General features: G+C 39.3%; 1 protein-coding gene across 1 annotated transcript; it reads right to left on the minus strand.

Annotated features, from left to right (window-relative positions):
* Positions 1–338: 338 nt before the first annotated feature.
* On the minus strand, positions 339–20,594 carry LOC111567205 (adhesion G-protein coupled receptor G2). The gene is made up of 15 exons (XM_055005384.1): positions 20,501–20,594; positions 20,162–20,245; positions 19,481–19,542; positions 17,071–17,289; positions 16,787–16,955; positions 10,446–10,611; positions 10,088–10,210; positions 9,729–9,851; positions 9,296–9,332; positions 5,596–5,714; positions 4,893–5,008; positions 3,933–4,201; positions 3,431–3,536; positions 991–1,319; positions 339–867 (listed from the first exon to the last, which is right to left on the minus strand). The coding sequence occupies exons 3-15, from the start codon at positions 19,530–19,532 to the stop codon at positions 755–757; spliced, it is 1,941 nt and encodes a 646-aa protein (XP_054861359.1). The 5' UTR covers positions 19,533–19,542; positions 20,162–20,245; positions 20,501–20,594; the 3' UTR covers positions 339–754.
* Positions 20,595–20,811: the final 217 nt, after the last annotated feature.

A 20,811-nucleotide genomic window follows, 5' to 3' on the forward strand; every position in this document is an offset into this window, starting at 1 on the left:
TGGTGAGTTATTATGAACAGAAACACCACTTCTTGTCAGATTTTTTATAATGTATGCTACAAGGATACAATTTAAACTATGCTCTTATTGATATTTTGTACCTGCTGATGAGAAAGTAATACATAAAAAAGTGGAGTTGAGTCTGTAACTGAGTTTTCCTATGATTGACTTTGGTCAGTTTTAGATACAGTAAAAGATTTACAAAACTTGTGGCATGGTTTTATTTAGATTAGTTTTTTGTTAAAACACATACACTGTTATATTATCAAATTTTTATTGTGTTTTATTAATTTGTCACCATTTTACTTGTATTGTTATTACATGATATCACTTTAAAAATGGAAATAGTACATCAAATTATAATGATGCTCAATGAATTAAAAAAGGTCAACTTTTTGAGGTTTAATCTGATTAAGTCAAAGATATAAATATGTTTTCACGTTTTAAATTTCTTGATGGTAGCATTTGACCAGTCTCCCATATTGATTTGTTAAAACTTTATTCAAAAAGAAAAAAAACATGCACACTACAACATTCTACATTTTATATATACTGAGCAAGAGTTGTATGTATATGTGAAGAAAATGTAGTTACATGAAGAATATTGATAAAAGTTGCATTGAAAATTTACAGTGAAGGATATTTTCAACCTAATATCACAAGAGGTTACACATGAACTTTGCTGTTTTCATGGCTGTGTAGACTAGTATTGTTACAAGAGAGATCAGCCAAGATTAATTGTAGAACAGAAGATCTACTCAGATTTGATTCCTGAAGTCCCCACAGGAGTTGAAGACATTTTATCCTCCATTTCCCTCTTCCTCTGCTTCTTGGCTGACAAACAGATCCAGACGAAGATAAAGAAACCTTATGATAGAGACAAGCAGGTGGCGATATAAGTAGAAAGACTGGTTAATACCTCTCAGAGACAGAAACTACTCATACCAAAAAAGCAACCACACTGAATTAAAAGACTAAAACCACACAGACCTTGTGCCGAGTTGAGGATGCAAAAAAGGTACAGGATGGGGTAGTTGACGTATCCAGAGCCCAAAAAGGCCAGACCCCAGGTGGTGCCCATCAAGCATGTAAGACCCAACAAAGTGAGGCCGTTCCTGCAGGACAAACTGAACCTTTGTGAGTCACTCCATGACTTTCCCTTAGCATCTGGTCTGAGCCTCGAGTTACTCTTGTACACTTGTTTCATCTTGCAGATGCTAGAAGCCACCGCCATCAAAATGCCAGAGTTGAAGATGAATGTAAGGGTGAAATACACCAGGTTCAAGGAGTAGAAGAAGGAGTCATCTGTGATCCAGCAGCTGTGAGACAGTGAGTAAACACTTTATTTTAAATGTTTTTTTCAACAATAGGCAGTTACATTTTGTAATTACTTCTCTATACAGTAGTTTTAATTGTTTGTGGCAGAGTCTGGCCTTTCTGAGCAGAATGTAAAGGGCCTTTAAATACCCAAGAAGGCTGCGCTATGAAGCTTTGGCTTCATTTTATTGTCAGTCCATCTGCTGTAAATACTTTTAATCTTGTCTATTCTGATTAGTGTTGAGCACAAACTCCAAGAAAAGCAATATACAGTGATCAGGCATAATATTATGACCACTGACAGGTGAAGTGAATAACATTGATTATCCCTTCATTATGGCACTTGTTAGTGGGTTGGATGTATTAGGCAGCAAGTGAACATTTTGTCCTGAAAATTGATGTGTAAGAAGCAGGAAAAATGGGCAAGCTTAAGGAATTGAGCGACTTTGACCAGTGCCTAATTGTGATTGCTAGACGAATAGGTCAGAGAATCTCCAGAACTGCAGCTCTTGTGGGGTGTTCCTGGTCTGCAGTGGTTGATATCTATCAATAATAGTCCAAGGAAGGAACAGTGGTGAACTGGCGACAGGGTCATGGGTGGCCAACGCTCACTGATGCACGTGGGGAGCGAAAGCCGGCCCATGTGGTCCAATCCAACAGACAAGCTACCGTTGCTCAAATTGAGGAAGAAATTAACACTGGTTCTGATAGAAGGTGTCAGAATACACAGTACATCACAGTTTGTTAGGGTTAGCACACCAGTCAGGGTGTTCATGCTGACCCCTGTGCATCGCCGAAAGCAACAACGTGAGCATCAGAACTGGACCACAGAGCAATGGAAGAAGGTGGCCTAGTCTGATGAAACATGTTTTCTTTTACATCACGTGGGTGGCCTGGTGTGTGTGTGTCACTTACCTGAGGAACACATGGCACCAGGATGGACTATGGGAAGAAGGCAAGCTGGCAGAGGTACTGTGATGCTTTGGACAATGTTCTGCTGGGAAAACTTAGGTCCTGGCATCCATGTGGATGTTACTTTGACACGAACCACCTACCTAAGCACTGTTGCAGACTATGTCCACCCTTTCATGTAAAAAGTATTCCGTGATGGCTGTGGCCTGTTACAGCAGGATAATGTCCATCTATCCATTCATCCATTACCTAGACACTGCTTAATCCTCACAAGAGTCGTGGGGTATTTCAATGACATTCGCATTCACACCTATGGACAATTTTAGAGTTACCAGTTAACCTGAGCATGTTTTTGGACTGTGGGAGGAAACCGGAGAAGCCAGAGAAAACCCACGCATGCACCGGGAGAACATGCAAACTCCATGCAGAAAGATCCCGGGAAAGCTGAGACGCAAACCGGTGATCTGTGAGCTGTAAGGCGAAAATGCTGCAGGACAATGTGCCATGCAAAAATGGTTCAGGAATGCTTTGAGGAGGACAACAACCAGTTTGAAGTGTTGGCTTGGCCTCCAAAGTCCCCATATCTCAATCCAATCAAGCATCTGTGGGATGTTTTGGACAAACAAATCCGATCCATGGAGGCCCAACCTTGCAACTTCCAGAACTTAAAGGATTTACTGCTAACATCGTGGTGCCAGATACCACAGCACACCTTCAGGGTACTAGTGAAGTCCATGCCTCAACGGGCCAGGGCTGTTTTGGCAGTCAAAAGGGGACCAACACAATATTAGGCTAGTGGTCATAATGTTACGCCTGACTGGTATATATGAAGGTGTTTAAATGCTTGTGAAAAACAAGTTTTACTGCTTCCTGAACCTTCAGAGAATGTTAGCCCCTGAAGAGACAGTTTCAGAGTTAAACCCTGATCTGATTTAGATCATGATTCTTTAGATAGAAATGCACTTTTATTCACAAAATCAATGTAGCAGAAGAAAAGTTTTGTACTAAAGGTGCATAAAAATAGCCAATAATAAGACAAACTGCTGTATGATTGTATAAGAATGTAAACTGCATATATTTTTTTTGTGATAGATTCAATTATGACCATAAAATGGCTTTGCATTCATATTAAGAGTTAATAAATTCATATTAAGATGGACTGTGCTTGTAGTCGAGCCACAAGAAGTTAGAATTTACTTACATAGGGTTAGTTTGGTTAGTGTCAGCCATTGTCATTTGTGTAGGTCCATAAAACTGTTTGAAGTTCTTCAGTCCCAAAGACACGCCCACGATTATACCAGGAATCCCTGAAAAACACACAATGGCATATTCAAGTTTAGTATGAAGTGAATCAGTGTGTTAATGTAGAAGAAAGAACATGCTGGACCTGACGGACTTCATATATCAAATATATGCAGTATGATATTACATTAAGATACATCTAAGAAAAATACAAGTGAACAGTGTTTGCTCAATTCACACCATCAAATTTTTCAGTAGTCTGCTGATAACAGTCACTTTTGTTCTGGGCTAAATCAGATTTTACAGTTTTTAACCATATTTGGAGGAGAAAAAAACATGACACTTCTGTCAGAATTTGGCTGAACTTTGACAGCAATTTATTACTGTGTGATCTCTGTCCTAAGTGAAACTGCTCCACATCAGTATGTAGAAAATACATTAGATGCTCGTGCAGAACTCACCCCATCCAGCAAGAGACAGTTTGAGCAGGTAGTGTTTGTAGTAGGTGTTAAACACCTTTATCAGCACTAGATAGAGGTGAAGCGCCTCTATGGCCATCCAAGTGAAACAGCAGAGCAAGGAGTAATGCATGAACGCTGCAACAAACACACACACCCAGTCTAGATCCAACGTGGCCCCCCACTCAGTGAGCAGGAAGGTTGTATTGAGCAGAAACAAGGCTCCGCTCAGAGACACATGAATAGAAATGGAATTGTTCTCTTTGTAGTTTCTGAGGAAGAGAAAAACAAGAACACACAGACATATGACAACTCCGCAGGCAAGTTATGATTCTAGTCTCTAGTTCTAAAAATGCAACTGTAGCATTATGAACTAATACATAATATAGATTTCTGCCAGTAGTTTTACATGATTCCTCTGATCTCCAGGTGGCAGTAACACCACACAAGAAACAGCAATCCCTGCCAACAAAGGCAAATGAAAGGATGCAACCCAGAAAGTGAAGATCAAATAGTGGAGAATTTAAACCATAAAAAACATGCAAAAGTTTTATAAAGACGTAAATGTATTCACCTTATTTGTTAAATTTCAAGAATGTAGACGTGTTTCAGTAACAAAGTGAATGTGAAAATAACTTTTAAAATAGATAACCCAGGGCACCTTTAAACATTTCTTTATAACAATAACATTAATGACTAAATAAGTCAACCCTGAAGTTAAAGGAGAATTTTGATCATCACTATTCCTCCCCAAAGGGAAGGAGAATTAAAAATAAGGTTTCTTTTTTGACCAGCCCTTTTCCTTGACATAACTGAGCCAGATTTAACATCAGGTAGACACAGAGCTCTTCACGCATCTTCCAGCAAAATGCAGCTAAAGCATGTGCTTTTCAGGTTGACAACAGTAAAATTTTAGGACACAAAAAGGGGGAACTGGAGCACAGGATGCATATGTATACCTACCGATTGAACACATAGATCACAAGTGACAAAGCAGTGAAGAAGGCTGAAAGGCCACAGCCTATGTAACTGATGTATGACAGTATTTGCCAGTGGACACTTGAAATTGATTGTCTGATCTGCAAGAAAACAAATATTGGATACTGGTAAACTGCAATTTACAGGTTTACGTTGACCAACATCCAGAAATATGTGAGAGACTTTAGCAATGGGACTTTTCTTAGTCCCAAAAGATTATGCAAAGATGATATCATCTGTGTTGTATTTCCTCTGTGAAAGTTTCATTATAAATTCAGGCTTGACAAATTGCTTATTTTTAATTGCAACTTAATATACACGACCATTCAAAAGTTTAGGGTCACCCAGACAATTTCATGTTTTCCATGACAACTCACACTTTTATTCATGTGCTAACATAATTGCCATTAGCTAACACAATGTACCATTAGAACACAGGAATGATGGTTGCTGGAAATGTTCCTCTGTACCTCTATGTAGATATTCCATTAAAAAATCAGCCATTTCCAGCTAGAATAGTCATTTACCACATTAACAATGTCTAGACTGTATTTCTGATTCATTTAATGTTATCGTCACTGAAAAAAAATGTTTTTCCTTCAAAAATAAGAATGTTTCTAAATGACCCCAAACTTTTGAATAGTAGTGTATTATCAGTAACAAATTTGTTACAAGTGTGTCTCCTTACCAGTAAGACAGCAAAGGGCGTTGTATGGTCACAGTTGCAAATGATCTCACTGTTTTCTTGATCATTGTAGTTGCTGTTGTCAGTCTCACATCCATCTCTATTCCAGCGCCATTCAGAAACTATGAGCACCAAACAGTAACTTAACTAGTTATGTATAGTTCTGCTAGCTATCTGACAGACAAAATGATCTTTAAACATAAAAATCTTTCTACTTATAGGCAGATATATACAGAAATATGTGTATATATAGATGATTGTTTTTCACATCTAGTGCAACACTGACATATGATAAGAAAAACACCTCATCTGTTTTCATTGAGACCTCCCTTATCCCCAGACAGCAAATTAAAATGTTCTCTTGTGGATGCTCCATCTATTTCATGTCTTCATTTACAAGCAGTCTGAAAACCCTTTACTTGTAAAATTTACACACACCAAATTACACAGTTCTGTTACAACAGTAAAACCAGACAGATTCAGTTATTAACACTGAATATCAGTGCAATGTAATCCGTGTATGGTTCGCTAATTTGTTTTTCCGTTTCAGAATAAAATGAGAAAAAACAAATAATTGTTTTTTTTTTTGTTTGTTTGTTTTTTCATTTAAAAATTAAAATTGAAAAACGAAAAGTAGTGAAAGAAAAAAAGAAAGAAAAAAGCTGCATTTTTACCAATTTTTTTTAGGTTTAAACAAAAAAAAAAAGCCTTTTCCCATGTGGAAGCTACCGGCAGAACTGGAAATCAAAGTCAGAACTCGTGGCGACTTGACTTCACTTCTCTGTCCCAAACTCTGCACCACGTACTTTGAAGACAGGGAAGACATGTTTGTCTTATTTAGAGGGAGTAGACACATCACACTGAGAGCTCATGGTCTCAGTGTGAACAAAATTGCTTTAATAGTCCAAGTAAGTATTTTTAAGTATCAGAATGTAAAGAACTCTGGCAATTCCAACCTGTTCCAGTTTAACTGACGATCAGGTTAACTGATGATAGTTTCTGTCTCCAGCTGTTCAGACCTGGCTGTGTGTAAAATAAAGACACTAGATAAAGAAGACCTGCCGAAAAGCGTCGGCATCACTACTTAATAAAGTCTATATCCATGTAAATATCACCTACAGATGGTAAAAAGAAATGTGCTGGATGAATTTTTTTTTTAAAAAACACGTATTTTTATGAACAAATTGGATATGATTGAATCCAGAAATAAAAGTAAGATCACAGTTTTACTCATCGTCAGTTCAACAAACATCCCGCTTCATCCACATAGATCTTTGTCATCCGGTCAGGTGTTGAACACCTGCTGATTGTCCAGGAAACACGCCCAGGTTAACTGGGGATAGTCACAACTTAACACTGGCTGCCTGGTTAATAACAAGCCAGAAAACTAATTATTGTCTAACCAAGAAAACAACATAGAAGCACGTCCACTGCTGTCTGTTAGTCTGAGTTCAGTAGAACAGATCCACAGCAGAACTTCAGGTTTAACTCGGGTTTGTTCACAGAAACACTCAGAGCTTCAGCAGCCTCCCATCAGAACAACACGCAGCAGAACATTAGCTTGATTTGCTAAAATACATCGGAACAAACTGAGAACACGTTGTCAAAACTAGTCATTCAGAAAACAATAAAAACACGTTCAGTCCTCCGTCCTAACCGTCATTTCAGAGCACGTTAACCACTGACAATATTTTTAAAAATGGAAGTAAAGGGATGCGATCTGGTCAAAACAATATATTTGTGTGAGTTGTCTTTCCAAAAACTCTGGCTGGTTTAGAAATGGCAAAACGATACGTTTAAAGACGTCGCAGAGGAAGACTAGAATACTTCCAGTACTGTACATCCTGAGTGATTGTACTAGGCAGGTAGTTTGTGTTATAGGCTATTTTTGTAATCCTTTTTACATCCTTGTGAAGATGTTTGTTGGACTGATAGGTAGCATGATGAGTCAGACTGTGGTCTCCAATGTTATCTCTGGATTCCATCGTTTTCTCTCACCGTTCATAAAAATACATGTTTTTTATTTCGCCAGCACATTTCTTTTTACTGTCTGTAGGTGATATTTACATGGATATAGACTTTATTAAGTAGTGATGCTGATGTTTTTCGGGGAGGTCTTCTTTATCTAGTATCTTTATTTCACACACAGCCAGGTGTGGTCAGGTGGAATCTACGATGAAACATCTGGAGACGGAAACTATCACCAGTTAAACTGATCTTCAGTTAAACTGGAACAGCAGCACCAGTAGATGACCAGTATCCCATCATAAACTTTCCTCCACATGTCGGACCTGTCTGTAAAACACACAAACACACACAAAAGTGAAACATAACATTCTATAGTTAATAAAATATTTTTGGACCAGGCCAACCGAGGACGTCTCCATATCAACCTTGCTGTGTTATCGCGCTCTCACCCTCGCGAACTGAGACACCAGGGGTCTGAGACGGAAGTAGATGGGCTACACGCATACACACACATCGGACTCATGAACTGAGGACTGAGCTAAACATTCGCACACACATTCCCATACCCCCTCCCCCCCGCCTCCACAAGCTTTCCTCGCTATGCACAGGGGTCAGGAATCCATGTGCAGAAATTGCTGCACAGGAACTGACTAACTGTGTGGTGCTCCCCCCTCCACCACCCCACATCCTTATCCCAACTATCCTTGTCTAACGTCATGCTTTGCCTGTTGCGGGTTTGTTTGGTTTTTTTAGGTTCCTTCTCAAACTGAATTTCCCAACATTGGAGGTTTCATTTGGTACAACAAGCCTTTTTTTTCATTTACCCTCAGCTATCCCTACCCAGATCCCAACATGTCTTTTTCTTTTTTCCTCAAGAAAGGTGTGCGCAGCACTGTGCAGCAGCCTGAGCTGTCATTGGCAGGGCAGCTCAAATGAAATTTCGTTGTATATGAAAGTGTGCAATGACAAATAAAGTATAATCTAATAATCTAAAATATGGCACTGAAAATAACATATGCGGTTAACAGAACAAATTACAGCTCCCTCCAAATCAGCATCGGACACATGATTGCGTCTTGTTCTCCATGCAGAACCTCCTGACACCGATTATAGACTCTATAATATAATATGATATAATTATAAACTCTATAATATGGAGCAATGTGGAGCTCCACGGCGACGCCAAGTGTCGCTGATTTCTGCGTGGGTTTTGTCACTCTTAAAAAGAATGAAATTGGAAAAGGGCTCGAGTACAGCCATTCTAGATTTGTTCACGGTCCAGACCAGCTCTAAACTGCTCTCCCTTGGCGACTTCCGGTGTTGCTACAAAATAAAACAACCGCCGTATTTTGTATTATGGGTTTAAAAAGCTAGAGCAAAAATCCAACACTGTGTTTTTTTTTTTTCAGTAGTTAAATAATACATTTCTACATTTAGGTTTTAAAAACAGAAAAAACAAAAACAATGCGGTTTATTGTGTTTTTTAGAATTTATTTTGAAACGGAAAAACGAATGAGCGAACCATACACGGATTCAATGTTCCGCCAGGGAAAGCTTGGATCCTGACATTCATGTGAATGTTTATTGCAACCTAAGCACCATTTTGCTTTCTCATTTGCTTTCTTACTTTCAAATATGTACATTGAGCTAATGTATGAGTTAATAAACAGCAACTAGAAAACAGTGTCGGTGCTTTGCTCTTTTTCTTGCTGTAAGCTGACATACACCTACATACCTTCATCGAAGTAGTGACACAGTAGCTGTGAGACATTCTGTAAAGATTTAAAAAAAACATACAGAGCTACATTGAAGTTAACAGTGCCACATATTGCCACCATCAAATCTGCACCCCTAGTAGTGGCACAACGCTGTGATGAAATGTAGTGATATTAAAGACTTCAGTGTTGCATTTGTGTGACATTTTTATGATGAATGTAAATGAATGCTACAAAGAAAAAGAAAGGAATAAAATGTCCAATATATCCTTTTAGCAGACAGACAAACAGGAAAACCCCAAATGAAGATATGTTTTACATACAATACATGTTAAAACTGTAGAAATTGCTCCATGAGTCCCATACAGTGTCACATCAATGACATTTATCTAAATGGCCCAAAATTGGTGACACACTGAACTTTCTTTGTGATAATAAAATAAGCACACTTACATCCACTTTTGTTTGTGTAGTGACTCTGTAAATCATTTTGATGGGCGGAGTCAGACTCTGAAGGTGTCGTTGATGCAGTAGCTCTATCCTGAGAACCATTGATGAGATCTTCTCCTGGTGAAACTAATGGGGTTAAATACAGATCATTACACTTCACTGTGCATACAGAGAATATATATGAAAGTATTTTTTTTGGTAAAGGAGAAAGTAAATAAAAATGTTCTATGTCAAGAATAATCTTATAACATTTGTGATTGCATCTTAAATGTAAATGATTGTAACACAAAGGTGTTAGAACTGTGGATGATGGATGGTGGAAGAGTAAATAGGATAATATAAATAAGATTTATAAAATGTACTTGGAAAAAGCTGTGCTGTAAGTAGGTGACCAAACCAATAATCCTCTCATTCTTTGGGATGTTGAGCAGGGCAGATACAGGCAGCCACACCTTAGGAAGAAATGTCTGATTCTGAGGCAACAGCTGACAGTGGATTAAAGAAAACAAGTTTGTCAGGACACTTCATGGCTTATACTCAAAACGAACAGACAAGAAAAACATCAATGTTAATCAAACCTTGATCAACAAGGTTAGTTTTAACTGAGCTTAAAGTAATGCTAACCAGATATAACAAAGACATTAAATGACTGCCATGCCGTCTCAGTCAGCATCGCTCCCTTTAAATCCCTCAGTAACATATCAATCACAGTGTATGTACCTGCGGAGCTTCTAGCTGGATACTGGAGTTGACTCCTGCAGAGTTGAGGGCAGCCTCGCTGATGTTAAACACATTCAGGGACAAATACTTCAAATCGTAGCTTTGGTAACTTCCAGCGTCAACCTTGGTTATTTCCATAATTTTATGATTTTTTGCTTTTTCCACCCTATAGAAATGAAATGGCCATTATGCAACACGAAGGAACCATCTATGCTCACAGATTTATCAAATGACATAAGAATTGTAGCATACAAAATCTGTGCTGGACATTCAAATACAGTATGTATGAAGACAACCACTTTGGTTGGATATCGTATACTATCTACAATATATAACCTAAACCAGCTACAACATTAAAACCACTTGCCTGATAGTCTGTAGGTCCCCCTTGTGCCACTAAAACAGCTCTGAGTTGTCGAGGAATGGACTGAAGGTGTCCTGTGAACTTTAGCTGTGGATCCTTAAGTCCTGGAACTGGTAAGGTGGGCCTTTTGATTGACAGGGGTCAGTATGCTGACTGAAGGTACACTATATTGCCAAAAGTATTCGCTCACCTGCCTTGACTCGCATATGAACACAAGTGACATTCCATTCCTAATCCATAGGGTTCAATATGACGCCGATCCACCCTTTGCAGCTATAACAGCTTCAACTCTTCTGGGAAGGCTGTCCACAAGGTTTAGGAGTGTGTTTATGGGAATTTTTGACCATTCTTGTAGAAGCGCATATGTGAGGTCACACACTGATGTTGGACCAGAAGGCCTGGCTCTCAGTCTCCTCTCTAATTCATCCCAAAGGTGTTCTATCGGGTTGAGGTCAGGACTCTGCGCAGGCCAGTTAAGTTCATCCATACCAGACTCTGTCATCCATGTCTTTATGGACCTTGCTTTGTGCACTGGTGCACAGTCATGTTGGAAGAGGAAGGGGCCAGCTCCAAACTGTTCCCACAAAGTTGGGAGCATGGAATTGTCCAAAATGTCTTGGTATGCTGAAGCATTCAGAGTTCCTTTCACTGGAACTAAGAGGCCAAGCCCAGCTCCTGAAAAACAACCCCACACAATAATTCCCCCTCCACCAAACTTTACACTTGGCACAATGCAGTCCAACAAGTATCGTTCTCCTGGCAACCGCCAAACTCAGACTCGTCCATCAGATTGCCAGATGGAGAAGCGCAATTTGTCACTCCAGAGAAGGCGTCTCCACTGCTCTAGAGTCCAGTGGCAGCTGCTTTACACCACTGCATCCCACGCTTTGCATTGCACTTGGTGATGTATGGCTTGGATGCAGCTGCTGGGCCATGGAAACCCATTCCATGAAGCTCTCTGCTGAAGCACTGTTCTTGAGCTAATCTGAAGGCCACATGAAGTTTGAAGGTCTGTAGCCATTGACTCTGCAGAAAGTTGGCCACCTCTTGGCACTATGCACCTCAGCATCTGCTGACCCCACTCCATCAGTTTACGTGGCCTACCACTTGGTGGCTGAGTTGCTGTCGTTCCCACACACTTCCACTTTCTTATAATACAGCTGACAGTTGACTGTGGAATATTTAGGAGTGAGGAAATGTCACGACTGGATTTGTTGCACAGGTGGCATCCTATCACAGTTCCACGCTGGAATTCACTGAGCTCCTGAGAGCGACCCATTCTTTCACAAATGTTTGTAAAAGCAGTCTGCATGCCTAGGTGCTTGATTTTATACACCTGTGGCCATGGAAGTGATTGGAACACCTGATTCTGATTATTTGGATGGGTGAGCGAATACTTTTGGCAATATAGTGTAGGTGTGTCTCTATTCTGTGGTCTACTTATTCCACATGCACAAACAGTCCTGACTGTGATTTGGTTGTGTTTTGCTGATGTAGGCCAGGGTTTGTCTTGGCCCCGTGCCCTGAAGGCAGATTTAGGCTTCCAAAAGTGCAAGTGTGTTGCCAGTCTATTCCATGACGATAGCCAAAGACAATTCCAGTTGAGTGTCGTTTAAAAGCTATTAAATGAAGTAACCAGTCTGCTACATTGTTGACTTTTGATTTGGGTTAAATGTTGCATTCACTGCCTGGAAACTACAACCATTTTTGAAAATTCACAATTCTTGAAAATTCTTCTTCATATGCTCAAAAGAATTTTGGAAACAGACAAATTATAAACTGAATTATTTTCAGTAACGCTGGAGTCAGTTGCTTCCATTTCTGCTTGTTTGTAGTCTTTCTGCCTGTGTGTGTGTCTCCTGAAGGCATCTCTTGATTGTAGACGTTTAAAATGATATGCCTACAATATCTGCTCAAGAGGTCTTGACTTGATAGATGCTGTGTGGGTGTTTTTCTTCACCAAGGAAGTAAATATGCAGTCATCCACTTAAATGGTCTTCCAAGATATCCCAGGACTTTTGGTGATGCTGAGCTTTCCAGTACATGCTTTCTTTTTAAGAATGAACCAAATTGTTGATATGATCACCTCTAAAGTTTCTGCATCCAGGTTATTTATTTATTGATTCATTTTTAATTCATTAATCATTTATTTAAACTGGCATGTTTTCACTTGCATCAATGCTTCAACATCTTCAGACTGCATATGAGAGCCAATGAACAGCCATTCAGTGCAAGTTCAACACATAGTTTCTGGATGGTTAATGTAAGTTTACACTTCTCAAAGCTGAATAAGGCAGTTTTTCTTTTTGGTCATTGCCAAGCAAATATTCCATAATAATCTCATAACATTTTGTAATACAAGTGGCCTGTAAGGAGACCTCTGCACTTCCTCTTTGAGGAAATAGAAAATGTAGCCTATGGTGGGAGGCTGTAGCCAATCACAGGCCTCTTCGATAAGATCAGATATGATGGTATAAAGAGAAACAAAGTCGGTAGCAACAATTTGAAATGGTGTGGCGGTCAAGGTAAACAGAAAACCTTGCCTCAGAAGAGTTAACCGTGAATCCTGTTTGTTAGTGTCAGTGATGAGCCATCTTCATATGCTCAGAAAGGGGCTTAGGAGAAAGGGAGGAGCTGCAGGAGGTTTTTGTGGCTTTTCCTAGATTTCTGCTACACTTCATCCTAAATTACTTCATTTCAGACACATTGTGGTGGTGTACAGAGGTAGAACTATGAAAACTGTGTCACTGTCCAGATACTTAGGAACTGGACTGCATATCAAAGACTGCATATCATTAACAAAGTTAATGATATAATCAGCGTTAGTCACTTTATCTGTCAGTGGTTTTAATGTTGTTGCTGATCAATGTGAAGTATAAAGTACTTTGTGCAAATAATTTCAACACAGTACAATAATGTCATACATGCCAGTGTGCCAGGTCAGAATGCCTAAGGTTTTAGATGTAGTGAAACTGAACTTCTGAGTTCGGAGAGATTCTAACCTAACCCTTATAGTGAAAGCACATGTGGAATTATTAATAGTTAGTGTGAACACGGGTAATAATTACAATAGAAAAATATTTCAGTGCTGTGATTGACATCTGACAGTTGCTTACAAAATGTAAATCTATTCTCTAATGTATGCCACATTTGAAATCTAGTTCATTTGTTAATATTTGCTTAAATACAGCAGAGGCAGATGGTCATGAATCAAAGTACTGGGCTACAAATGTTGACCTCACAGTGGTGCCAGGAGAAGAAGTCATTAGGACTCATCTTCTGGGAATGTCTGTTCATATAGAGTCATGGACAAAAGTATTGGCATCCCTGGAATTTTTCCAGAAAATACACCATTTGTCCCAGAAATTGTTGCAATTACAAATGTTTTTGGTATACACGTGTTTATGTCCTTGATGTACATTGGAAAAACACAAAAAAGCAGAAGAAAAAAGCCGAACTTGACATAATTTTACACAAAACTCAAAAAATGGGCAGGACAAAATAATTGGCACCCGTTTAAAACTGTTGGCAAATCATTTTATTTATCATTTCATTCAGATTTTATTTCAAGCCCGTTTAAATTCACCTGTGGCAAGTAACAGGTGCTGGCAATATAGAAATCACACTTGAAGCCAGTTAGAATGTTTAAAAATTGACTCTACCTTTGTGTTGTATGTCTATGTGTGTCATACCAAGCATGGAGAAGAGAAAGAAGAGCCGAGAAGTGTCTGACGACTTAAGAAGCAAAACTATGGAAAAAATATGAACAATCTCAAGGTTACAAGACCATCTCCAGAGATCTTAAAGTTCCTTTGTCCACTGTGCATAATATAATCAAGAAGTTTATAACCCATGGAACTGTGGCTAATCTCACTGAGTGGGGATGGAAGAGAAAAATTGACACAAGGATGCAATGCAGGATAGTTCAAAAGGCTAGTAAACATCCTCAGTCAACTTCCACACAAATCCAAGCTGTCCTGCAGACTCAGGGTGCAAAAGGGTCAGCTCGGACCATATGTCATCATCTGAATGAGAAGAGTCGCTATGGCAGAAGACCAAGGAGAACCTCACTGCTGACAAACAGACATAAAAAAAGTGTAACCCAGTAGATAATTTGATCCTGTTATGTTACTGTAATTCTGTATTATCTGTTTATGAGAGTGAGAATGTCTGTTGCATTTGGCTCCTCTGGGTTACTTTAAGGAATGCAGACATGTGATTGGCTAGAGGAGAATAAGTCCCGCCTCCTTCATGGAAGAGTTTGGTGAAGCGAGCTAGAGTGTCAGCGCATGGATAAATAATTCATTTCATCACTATTGTGTTGAAATAGGATGTTAGAGATTTTGATATCATTTCTTTATGGCCATAGAGAACTGAGTTCATGATTTTATGTAGTAATAGCCTTGTTTCTATACAGGCTAGTTTTCTTAAATCCTTGGAAACCTTAGGTTTTGGAATTGGATTCTCCTTGACGAAGGAGATGGCGAGCCCCAGTGAGTGAGATACCCTCTTAATCCAAGGAGAGGATCGAGATTTCGTGTCACTGAGGATGGATTACTCTCTCTATTTTCATCGTTGAAATGCTGTGTGGTAGGATCGTCCACATCTGACTATTTGACTTTTGACAGACTTACTGAGCCTGAGAGCACTTTGAACCTGCACTTCACTTGACATTATTCCTTTTGACTAAAGCTAGCTGGACGGATCAAACCTGGAACTTAAAGGGACAATTACATGAACATTTGAAGGAACACCGAAAGAAGATACAACTCAGTTGGAACTTTTATTTTTTCAACTCATTATTTAGGATTGAATGGTGTTTATGTTACGTGTTAAAACTGAACACTGTTAACTGAGCAATTTATGCACACAACTACATTCATTTATTATTGTTTTTATATAAAACCCTGTACAGTTCAAGTCCAACCATCTTGTGGCTCCATTTATTCATTGTGCTGATTTTCCTTTCTTGTAACTCTTGCTACAAATCTAGGTCTGGTCCTTATCCTTTAGTCACCTTAGTGGGTTACAAAAGCCAGACTGAGGTTTGCAAAAATGGACCTGAGTAAGCCTCAGTCCTTCTGGGAGAATGTTTTGTGGACAGATGAGACTAAGGTAGAGCTTTTGGGAAAATCACATCATTCTGCTGTTTACAGAAAACGGAATGAGGCCTACAAAGAAAAGAACACAGTACCTACAGTCAAACATGGTGGAGGTTCAAAGATGTTTTGAGACTGTTTTGCTCCCTCTGGAACTGGGTGCCTTGGCGGTTTTTTTGGCCGCAGTGTAGGGCCTAGTGTCAGAAAGCTGGGTCTGTGTCAGAGGTCATGGGTGTTCCAGCAGGACAATGACCCGAAACAGATATCACCAAGAAATGGTTGGAGACAAAACGCTGGAGAGTTCTGAAGTGGCCAGCAATAAGTCCGGCTCTAAATCCCACTGAACACCTATTGAGAGATCTCAGAATTGCTGTTGCAAGAAGGTACCCTTCAAATCTGAGAGACCTGGAGCAGTTTGCAAAAGAAACGTGGTCCAACATTCCATTTGAGAGGTGTAAGAAGCTTGTTGATGATTATAGGAAGCAATTGGTTTCAGCTATTTCTTCCAAAGTGTGTGCAACCAAATATTGAGTTGAGGGTGCCAGCAATTTTGTCTGGTCCATTTTTTGAGTTCTGTGTAAAATTATGTCAATTTTGGCTTTTTTCTTCTGCTTTTTTGTGTTTTTCCAACGTACATCATGGAAATCAACACGTGTATACCAAAAACATTTGTAATTGCAACAATTTCTGGGAGAAATGGTATATTTTCTGGAAAAATTCCAAGGGTGCCAATACTTTCGTCCATGACTGTATTTCAGTATGAACCAAAAAAACAGACTGACACTGCCATCCTTTGAACCACATGACAAAAACAACATAAATAAATTTGCCTGCTTTTACATACATAGAGGAGTACCTACCACAGGACTGAAACTTACATTAAAAACTCCTTCCTGATGTCAACATTGCTGCTGAAGAGCTGGTGACATGCTTTGCCTATGTAGAAGAGTTGTATCATGTCTTGCAGGTGAGAGCTGGCATCTCTCAGAGACCAAATCAGCTTTGAGATGGCATCTTCATTACAGGAGTATTCGGTGCAGTTGGTACCTGAGCAGATAGGCAGGAATCAAATGAACATTTACAGTGTAATTTCCAGGGTTGCGCAGTTTCAGAGACTTGATTGTACAGGTAAAGTGGTTTACTTGGGAGACAGTGTACTTACATTCGTGTATGGTATAGTTAACCACAGGGGGAGAACCGGTCACACGAGCATTTAAGCAATGAGATGATTTCTCGAAGCACTGCGTAGAGTAAGGTCTGCAGACTAAAACACAGGGACTACCATCTCTTCTGCAAGTTACAGTGTTCTTGTATTCAGGGATGCGCACACTGGTTCCAGTAACAGTAGCAGTCATTGTAAAATCTGAAAAGTTGAAACACACTGAACATAGACACAGAAGACAGACAGAACTTACTGTAAAATACATGTTTTCCATCACAATGTGAAAACATGTTTCAACCCTTTTTTACTGGTTTTGTGGTTGTACTCTATTGAAAAATAAATTCAAAGTAAGATTGTAAAGCAATTCCAAAGGTAAAAGAGGCATTTACATATAATTTTTTGACTGGCATAACACGATTGAAAACTGTGACCATCATTGTTCTCAATATTTACTCCACCAAGGAACGCGGCGGAGTTATGTGACGATCGGCGTACGTGTCACAGCCTGAGGCTGTGGCAGTACTCTCTCCTCCTCTGGCCCTGTTTTCCTCCCTCCTCTAGGTGTACGTGGCACAGAGGCTGGCGGCAGGTGTAGCTCATCACTAATCAGCAGATCGGGTGCAGGTGGGAGCCAGCCAATTATTCATCACGGCTCCTCCAAAATACCAGAGGACGCGTCATTTGATGCCGGACCGTCATCATACCTCCAGTTAGTTCTGTGAGCTGATGAGTCTGTGCCAGTTTGCCTGAGCTTTTAGTAATTCCGTTTTCTCTGTCTAGAACTGACTCCTGCCAGCTTATGCCTCCTGGATTGCCTGTTTTTTTTTCGTCGGCTGCTGGTTCTCTGTTCTGTCAAGGATTCCGTTCCCCACTGAGGAGATTCACCTGCTGCCAGCTTTGCCACCGAGTCCACCTGCCTCGCCACCTAGAAGGACACCCCATGTGAGACGCCGGCTCCTCTGTCTTCCCCATGGAGACCAAGCACACCTTCGCAGCGTCAGTGACATCTGGGGACAACCTATCCATCTGAAAGACTAGAGTAAGCCTGGTCACATATTGGACACTCTCTTTATCTGAAGTCAGTATCGTTCTCAAGCCCTAGCAACACCAGACTATAATATTCCTAGTGAAGTCCATCTTACTCTTTAGAGGGGAATAGTTTAGTCTTGGGGTTTTTTTCAGGATTTCTGTCAGCTTCGGTTCCATGTTTAGTCCAGTTTATTTAGTTACTTTGTTTTCCTGCCTCGGTATTACCATACGTGGGTTAACCGTAGTTTCTGTTTTCAGTCCTGTCATTCGTCTTCCTACCCTCTAGAGGGTTTCTTGATCTGTCCGCTCTAGGCGGCTTCAGTTGTACTTCCGTTTCCGGTCTTTCTAGTTCTGGTAGAGTTTTATAGTTCTTGTATTTTTTGTGTTGTAAATAAAAGCTTTCTAAACTGCACACTTTTCTATGTTCTCATTTCCTGCTCCTGAACCTCTGAACCCGCCGTAACAGTACTTTTGTCTGTGCACAACATTACTCAAAAATGGAACAACGGATTTGGATGAAATTTTCAGACTGATTAGATTTTGGCAGTGATGTGGCTTATAGTCTGGATCCACAGATTTCCATATCATTGTGAGACAGCAGCATGGCGTCACTGTAACTATGACAACAAATGAACACTTGGGATCGCAATCATGTGATCGTCAGCTGCCTGCTGACGATCACATGATTGCGATCCTACTACCAATCCACCGCTGTAGAAATATCAAGACTTATCTGTCGGAAATGACACAAGGAACAATTGATTAAATTGTGGGAGTGTTTCTGAGTCATCAATTCCTGCCGTCCGCTACGTATTTAGGTCACACGATTCAGTATCCATACATAATGTACACATGCATAACACACATCTGTGCTCAGCGCAAGGTCATTGTGTTTGTGGGTACATCTATATTAAATGGACACATTCTATGTTGCTATGATTTCTGATCATCAAAAACTTGTTTAAAAAATGCTGCATTTCTACAAAGATATGCTGCATTTCTGATAATGCCATATGGGAGAATGAACAGCCTTGTCAGAGTACTGCGTTCTGAGTAGTTTTCTTGTTACGTATGGAATATACACCACAGTTTAATTAAATGTTGTCAGTTGTTTTCTTTTAAGTCCATATAACCAGCTCTTATGTTCTGCTGTGCTGGATAACCACATTTGTGAGTCATTTTCCTGTAATTGTGATGATAACAGGTACGATTACTGATCTTTACATTTTGTTTTTTCAGACACAGTTACTTAAAGATTCTGAAAAATCAACACATCTAGGTTGAATTAAAAAAAATGTCTTTCTGCAGATTTTGTATATGTGCATTACTTTCTTTCTTCTGTGGTGAACAAAATCTGAACCAATGACACCGACATTCATACCTTGATCAGCCAGCGACTCATGCAGCAGCAGTAAAAGCAGTATGGGAACCATTGTTCTTCCTCTGAATATATGGAATAAATCAAAAGGAGGAATAAAGCAGTTCATGCAGTGTATCTCAAATGTATGTCAGTTTACATCCAAGAGGAAATGCTTTTCTAAAGACAGGTAAAGGAAATGAAACCGAACAAATCAACATACGTGATGTGACTCTGACTGTGAGTGATGCAGAATCAGTTGCTCGCCAATATTAACTTTCCATCTATTTATATTATTTACACTGCTGCTCAAAAGTTTGGGGTCACTTACAAATGTCCTTATTTTTGAAAGAAAAGCATTTTTTTCAATGACGATAACATTAAATTAATCAGAAATAAAGTCTAGACATTGTTAATGTGGTAAATGACTATTCTAGCTGGAAACCGCTGATTTTTAATGGAATATCTCCATAGGGGTACAGAGGAACATTTCCAGCAACCATCACTCCTGTGTTCTAATGCTACATTGTGTTAGCTAATGGTGTTGAAAGGCTAATTGATGATTAGAAAACCCTTGTGCAATTATGTTAGCACATGAATAAAAGTGTGAGTTTTCATGGAAAACATGAAATTGTCTGAGTGACCCCAAACTTTTGAATGGTTGTGTATTTATTGTTACTTTTAAAAATGTAAAAACAACAATACCTGAGTTTCTTGTCTTGTTTGTTGACAAAAGATGCAATTTTCAGGTGATTTCTCCTTGTTCCAATAAAACAGAAATCCAGTTCACTGAAATTTAAAGGTCAGCGTTCAAAGTTGAACAAGTAAAAAATCTCACATACTTGCTCTAGCTCTTTAGGTTTCATCATATCTACAATATTAAGTCAATTTACAAGATTCTCCCAAATCAATATTTAGAACGTTTTAATGCTCAACTTTCAAGTGAGATCAAATTCACCAAAATGACTCAACTATCTTTAGAATTTGACAAATATTTCTACAGTATATTGCATGTACAGCAAAATATAGGAAAACACAACTTACATTAATATTCCCTTGACAAAGGTTAGTTATTTCCTCTGAAGTGAACAGGATGGAACACAAACATCAGTGAGCTGTGCTGGCTGAGTAGTCTGCTGATTGGGAAATTGAAATTAAGTACAGTAGTGCTTGTGTTTGGTCTGTTGGAGATATTTGTTTTATGCAAATATTCTTCATGTGAGCAATATAATGACGCATTCTCCATCATATCCAGTTATATCATGTTGTAGAAAAACGGTAAAGTTTTATATACATGACAAAATTTCTAAGGAAATAGATCTGAACACAAAAAATTACAAATTGGTGAGTTAAAC

Source organism: Amphiprion ocellaris, chromosome 1 (genome assembly GCF_022539595.1).
Source record: "Amphiprion ocellaris isolate individual 3 ecotype Okinawa chromosome 1, ASM2253959v1, whole genome shotgun sequence".
Lineage (NCBI taxonomy): Eukaryota > Metazoa > Chordata > Actinopteri > Pomacentridae > Amphiprion > Amphiprion ocellaris.

Bases quoted from the DNA above. Each gene is read 5' to 3' on its own strand.
- LOC111567205 (XM_055005384.1), bottom strand. From the start codon at position 19,532: ATGGTTCCCATACTGCTTTTACTGCTGCTGCATGAGTCGCTGGCTGAT. The intron at 16,956-17,070 runs GTAAGTACACTG...CTATCTGCTCAG, and splicing joins TAACTATACCATACACGAAT to GTACCAACTGCACCGAATAC. The intron at 868-990 runs GTCTGTGTGGTT...CTCTATCATAAG, and splicing joins CATCCTCAACTCGGCACAAG to GTTTCTTTATCTTCGTCTGG.